This window comes from Chrysochloris asiatica, unplaced genomic scaffold, assembly GCF_000296735.1.
Source record: "Chrysochloris asiatica unplaced genomic scaffold, ChrAsi1.0 scaffold00038, whole genome shotgun sequence".
In the NCBI taxonomy this organism is placed as follows: domain Eukaryota; kingdom Metazoa; phylum Chordata; class Mammalia; order Afrosoricida; family Chrysochloridae; genus Chrysochloris; species Chrysochloris asiatica.
Window position 1 is genome coordinate 11,859,280 of NW_006408556.1, and position 5,708 is coordinate 11,864,987.

General features: G+C 41.6%; 1 protein-coding gene across 3 annotated transcripts in view; it reads left to right on the forward strand.

Moving 5' to 3' along the window:
- Nucleotides 1-1,837, forward strand: part of NFYA (nuclear transcription factor Y, alpha) — a 19,266-nt gene extending 17,429 nt beyond the window's left edge. For all 3 annotated transcript variants that reach the window (XM_006860439.1, XM_006860440.1, XM_006860441.1), the window contains 2 exons: nt 661-762; nt 1,458-1,837. In XM_006860439.1, the coding sequence (XP_006860501.1) occupies nt 661-762; nt 1,458-1,511 (156 nt within the window). In that variant the 3' untranslated portion in view covers nt 1,512-1,837. The remainder of the gene's footprint in view (nt 1-660; nt 763-1,457) is intronic.
- The last annotated feature ends 3,871 nt before the right edge of the window (nt 1,838-5,708 follow it).

Consider the following 5,708-nt stretch of genomic DNA (forward strand, 5'->3'; position numbering starts at 1 on the left):
GGGAGGAGGTTGATCAGTGTGCAGGGAGTTCGGGGTCCTGGCTCTTCCCCCTCTTGCTCCTGGGATGGCTCATTTTCCACTAACAGCAGTCACAGTCGTGTTGCCAGCCACTTACAATAGAATCCATCAGCTTTTCCCCCGATGATCTTACCCAGACCCATCAAGAGGAGACGGTTTGCTGGGAGTTTACAAAGACTTTGGCTAAGGAGACATGATCATGCACTGCACCACAGGAAGTGGTCTCTGTTGGGCTTTTCGAAACCATTTTTAAGACTTATTTACATTCACATACTTGGAGTAGCTATATGAAGAAAAGCTTCAAGAAGTCTGTAGAAACCCTGGAATTAAAAGCTATTGGAATCTTCATAGGAGCATTTTGAAGCTCCCTCATTTTACTAGTTACTCTCAGTGTTTCCTCCAGAACCTTCCCCATAGTTACTATATGTGCATTCAGTCACACTTGTCCAACATTTTTGTTTTTTTTCTTAAGAGCAAAGGTTTATTATAGGGAAGAGCCTTGCAAGATAACATGGGGTGGCTTAACCACCACCTACCACCCACCTCCATCTCCTGACCTGTTTTTGAGGATGGGATATGTACATGAAAGAAATGTGCTGGTCTGGTTAGTAACTATAAATGCCTTTCTTTCTCTTGTTTTAGAAATATCTGCATGAGTCTCGGCACCGACATGCCATGGCAAGGAAGCGTGGTGAAGGTGGACGGTTTTTCTCTCCAAAGGAAAAAGATAGTCCTCATATGCAGGTAAGAAGTCTTATACTTCTAATTCTTTTAATTGTAATCTTTATTGTGTGTTGAAGGCTTTGGTAGCAGCATCTTACTATTTACTGCATTTAAGAATAAATCAAGTTCATTAAATTAGGTGCAACATTGTGTCTTTTAGATTCTTTTTGGTTTTAAACATTAGCCTGTGTTCCTTCCTTATTGTCTTTGCAAGTTATTAATTCCTTATTGCAATTCTCATTTTCTTGACTTTCAAGAAACAAAAAGTTACTGTGTTGTTGGCAAAAAACTTCCAAGGGTTCATCCTTGTCTTAAAACTATACAGATTAAGTGAGGGAGGGAATATAGGCTGGCTTTAATGAAACGAAGATTGAATGGGAGAAATAGATTTGAGGTGCTTGCTAACTTTTTTGACTGTAGTCCAGGCAAGTCACGATCAAGGTTTTGGATTTACGTACAAAATGAGTGCATTAAAGTAAATTAATTCTAGTATTCGTTCCAGCTCTGCTCAAATGTTCTTTATGATGGTCTCTTTGCTCTTAGTGGAGCTGAAACTGGTTTAAACCATGTATGCAGACTTAGACATATTTCAGGCATTTGGTTTAATAAGGAAGGTGTGTATCTTCCTTTGACAAATAATGAGAGCCAAGAGGTCCCTGGTTTTTCTGTTTTTGTTTTTGGCAAAGAATTTTGTCATTGTCATGTTTTGTCTTTAGGATCCCAACCAAGCAGATGAAGAAGCAATGACACAGATCATCCGGGTGTCCTAACCCTAGATCATGTGATGGAACTTATCAAGGTCACGTTCTTCGCTACTGTTCCAGAAAATTGGTCAACTCTTCCAATGGGACACTCACAATCACGTTCTGTCCTTTTCTTCAGGACAGAGACCACTTCGTTTTAATAAGTGGCTCAGTATTATAATTGCAGTGACGTCTGGCAAATTGAAGTTGCAAACTATGGCGCACCATTTTCATCAGGACTTATCTCAGACTGCTGAGGACATTGCCATTTCATGGATTAGGAAGATGCAAGGGACCCATGCTAACCCAGCAGTACCAAATACAGCACTTACATCACCTGAAGAAGCCAGCCACCATCTCAACCTAAACTCCAGCCAGGGCAGCCACAACCACTCCTTTCCTCGGTGGGGATTCTCAGTGTAACAGAATGGACACTTTTAGTCAGAGATGGCTTTCAGGCAGAGAAGTTCTATCTTTTGATATAGAAACAATAAATTCTCTGAGATGTGAAAATCTAATCTGTGGTAATAAGCTTGGTCTCCCCCAGACTGTTGGTGAGTATTTTTGGACTCTTGCCAAGAAAAAGCTAACTCTGGGGATTGAATGATAAAAAGTCTCAAGCACTTAAATACTTTACTGAATCTCTCTGAGCTTTGTTATGATAAGTTGAGGCCTGCTTGTCTTTCTATTGAGAGGTCCTTTGGACCATACTTAGAGAGTATGGACCTTGAAGCTTCATTTTATAAGTAGAAAACAAACCGTGCTGGTGCTTGAGGACATTATTGTAACTTCCACACAGCAAAAGGAGAGGTTTTCAGTCATGGACTTTATGACGGCATTTGGGGAATAGAGGGGTTTGTGGTGTTTCAGCCTAGGAGAAAGAATGTTATACCCATGTGTGGTTATATAGCATGGTTCTCCAGATTTTTCAGTGGATACCTAGGGTATCAATTATTAAGGAGAGTAATTTACAATCACACTTTTAGTAAGAATGGAAAGGAAGAAGACTGAGATTTGTCCTTGACAATTTCTTCAAAGCACTGTTCAATCACGCCAGCCTGGACATACTCCAGTTGACCTCCTAGCGCCCGAGGTGGATCTTGGCTTCACTCTTGCAGTGTTTTGTGCCAGCCTCCAAGAGCAAATATTCCCATTCTTTCCATGGCAGCTGATTCTCTGGTATCCCATTGTTTTTCCCTTCTCTCCACAGGTCTTGGGCAGAAAAGTTTTCACACTATTCTTGTGCTCAGGATAAACTGACAAGAAATAAAATGCCTGCAGGATCATGAACTGAGCCACAACTCCCAGAGTGGATTGTGCCTCGGCAGTCTATTTCTTCTCTAAAAGTCAAACCCTGGGAGAAGTACGATATTCCAGGAGAGTTACTGCCTTCTCTGAAGGCTCTAGAGGCAAACCAAGGAAGAAAATTAAATTCTTGTGAAAAGCATTAGGGTTGATTTAATACCAAGAGTAAAGATTGGCTCACTCTTCTTTGACTGCACTCTAATTGTATTTAGAAGGGAAAGATACAAACCCTTTAAAGAAAATTTCACAAAGGAGATTATTTTAATGGTAGAAGTAGAGGTTCAGAGCTATGCACAGGAACAGGAAGTGAAATACCTTTCTAGCCTCTGGAATCCAGCAAAATGTCCTGACTTACAGATGTCAGGAGGGGCTGGCCCTTTGGTTGGCTCTTTAACATGAACTTCAAATATTAACTGTATTCACTACCCACCCCCTTTTTTCTTTTTCGATTGTGGAATAATAAAAACGAGGAGTTTGCCACTCCTTGGTTAGTCTGGGAGTCTTTAAAATGTAGCGTTGAGAAAGAAATTCCTCAGATGTAATCTCTAAGCCAGGAACACTTGTAAAATGCTATTTATTTGTGTCTGTAAGTTTGTACATAATACTATCAACCTCATATTGTTCTTGAATTATTTGGGGGGGGGGGTGAGTTTGAGTTTTATTTGAAATGGAAATGCTTGTTGTAACTTTGTCATTACATTTCAGAGAACTCTGGACCCTTTTATTGTGGTCATTTTAGCATACCATATTAGCCCACAAAGCTGGGGAGTTAAGGTTTGAGTTTTTCTTTGTTACTGGAAGTTCTTTTTCTCATTTGTCCTTGTAGTGACAACTTGAATGCCTGGTGAATGGGTGAGTGAAAAATTGGCTTACTGCATAATATTTCACCTCTTGAGTGCTCCTTTTTTTTTTTTCAGGATAATTGTAAATGCATATATTTTTAATTGCACTGGTACATTGAACATGTCAGTGTCTCTACCACTGGACCAACAGAGCATTTTCTGGCTATTGGGTGCCTGATAATGATGTCTTGATTTTCCTTTGGGACTCAAATATATAGAGGATTTTCTCCCAACAGTAGGGGGAGCACAGGTGGTCGATCATTGATGTCATTGCAATTGTTATTTTTTAAAATAAATTTATAAAATACTAAAAAGTGACTTGAATTTTGAGGTATCTGCATTCTGTGGTTCTCTTAATAGGTTGTACTTAAATAGTGGCGTTGTATTCTGTAGGCTGGTATGTGTGTAATCCCTGTGGACCAAACCAGTTGCCCTGGAATCAATTCTGACACAGGGCGACCTCATGTAGCAATGGAACTGAGCTGCCATATGATTTTAATGGCTGTGATTTTTTCCAAATAGATTGCCAGTCCTTTCTTCAAAGGAGCCTCTGAATGGACTTAAACAACCAGCGTTTAGTTAGTAGCCCAACACTTACCCATATAGATCACCCAGGGACTCCCCGTCTCTGTGCACAGAGGCCTCATGGCTGTAGCTCTCCCCTTAATAGCGCTTCTTTCTACTTTTGGCTTATTACCTTACTGAGAATTCATGTGAAGTGGTAACTTCATGGGTAACTTTACTTTAAAAAACAACAAAAGTGAAGCCTGTTGCAAAGTGGATTCTGCCCTATGGGACAGTAGAGGTGTGCCCCATGGGGTTTCTAAGGCTGTTCTTTATGGAAGCAAACCACTACTTTCTCCTATGGAAGGGCTGGTGGGTTCCAATCTCAGACTTTATAATAGCAGCTCGAACGCATCAAATTAATACAAAACAGCCTTGGTGTATTAGATACTCAAAACCTGTCTTGTTGAGTGCCTGAAAGAGCCACTGGTGGGTTTGAACTGCTGGTCTTAGTTCAAGCCCATGACTTCTCAGAAACCCAATATACAGGGTTACTATGGGTCAGAGCCAACTCGACAGCACCATCTTGGAGTCCTGGTGTGGTGCCATAAGCTAAGCACTAGACTGCTAACCCACCAGTTGCTGCAAAGAAACCCTATACAGGGTCCTTGGAACCAAGTTGGTACCATTCAACAATTGCTGTGGAGTCCAGTCATGGTGCTGTTGCTCCTGGGAAACTAGGGTGGTTATGAGTCTACACTAACTTGACAGCACTTAACACCTGTTTAAGAATTTACATTCTCAGACCTAAAAAAATAGTGGACAACTTTTAAGATTTGCACGGGAAGCAAACTGTTGATTGTTCAAAATCCACAACATGCTGATGTTTTGTTGTCTGCAAATTTGAGTCAAAAAGACTCACAGTATCAATGAGAAACAATAGACTTGTCCCTAGTAGAAAATAGGAGGGGGGGGGGATTCAAAAAATGTATGGGATTAAGAGATGAATCATCGACAAATTTATGTCTCTCTGAGAAGCCACCAAGGAACAGGGCTGACAATGTTAAAAGGTCTAACGGTATTAAATAAACAATCCTGATAATATACGTGCCGATGGAATTAAGTGCCACTGAGTCGGATCCGACCATAGTGACCCTGTAGTTTTCAAAGAGCAACTGGTGGGTTTGAATTACCGACCTTGCGGTTAGCATATCATACAGCACCACGCCGGGATCCTTCTAAGTTCAGATACTACCAAAGTTTCTATTATGGTGACACAAGGGAACGGCCACCCTACTATATCTCACCGATGGCTTTATCGTAGAATTTTCACCTTCGCATTTCAAGATTGTAAACCAGGTTTGTATGTTTGAACTCGCAGCCGTCCCGCTCCCGTCGCGGAATCAGAAATCCAGAATGCCCGCGGCGGGAAGGAGATGAGTTGGAGTCGGCCTCTAGGAGGCCTGCAGGGATTGGTCGGTGGGAGAGCTCCGCCAGGGTCGTTGATGCGGATTGGCTACCGTGCCGAGAGCCGCAGTTTTCTGGTAGCTCCGCGGGCAATCCCGCCGCCGCC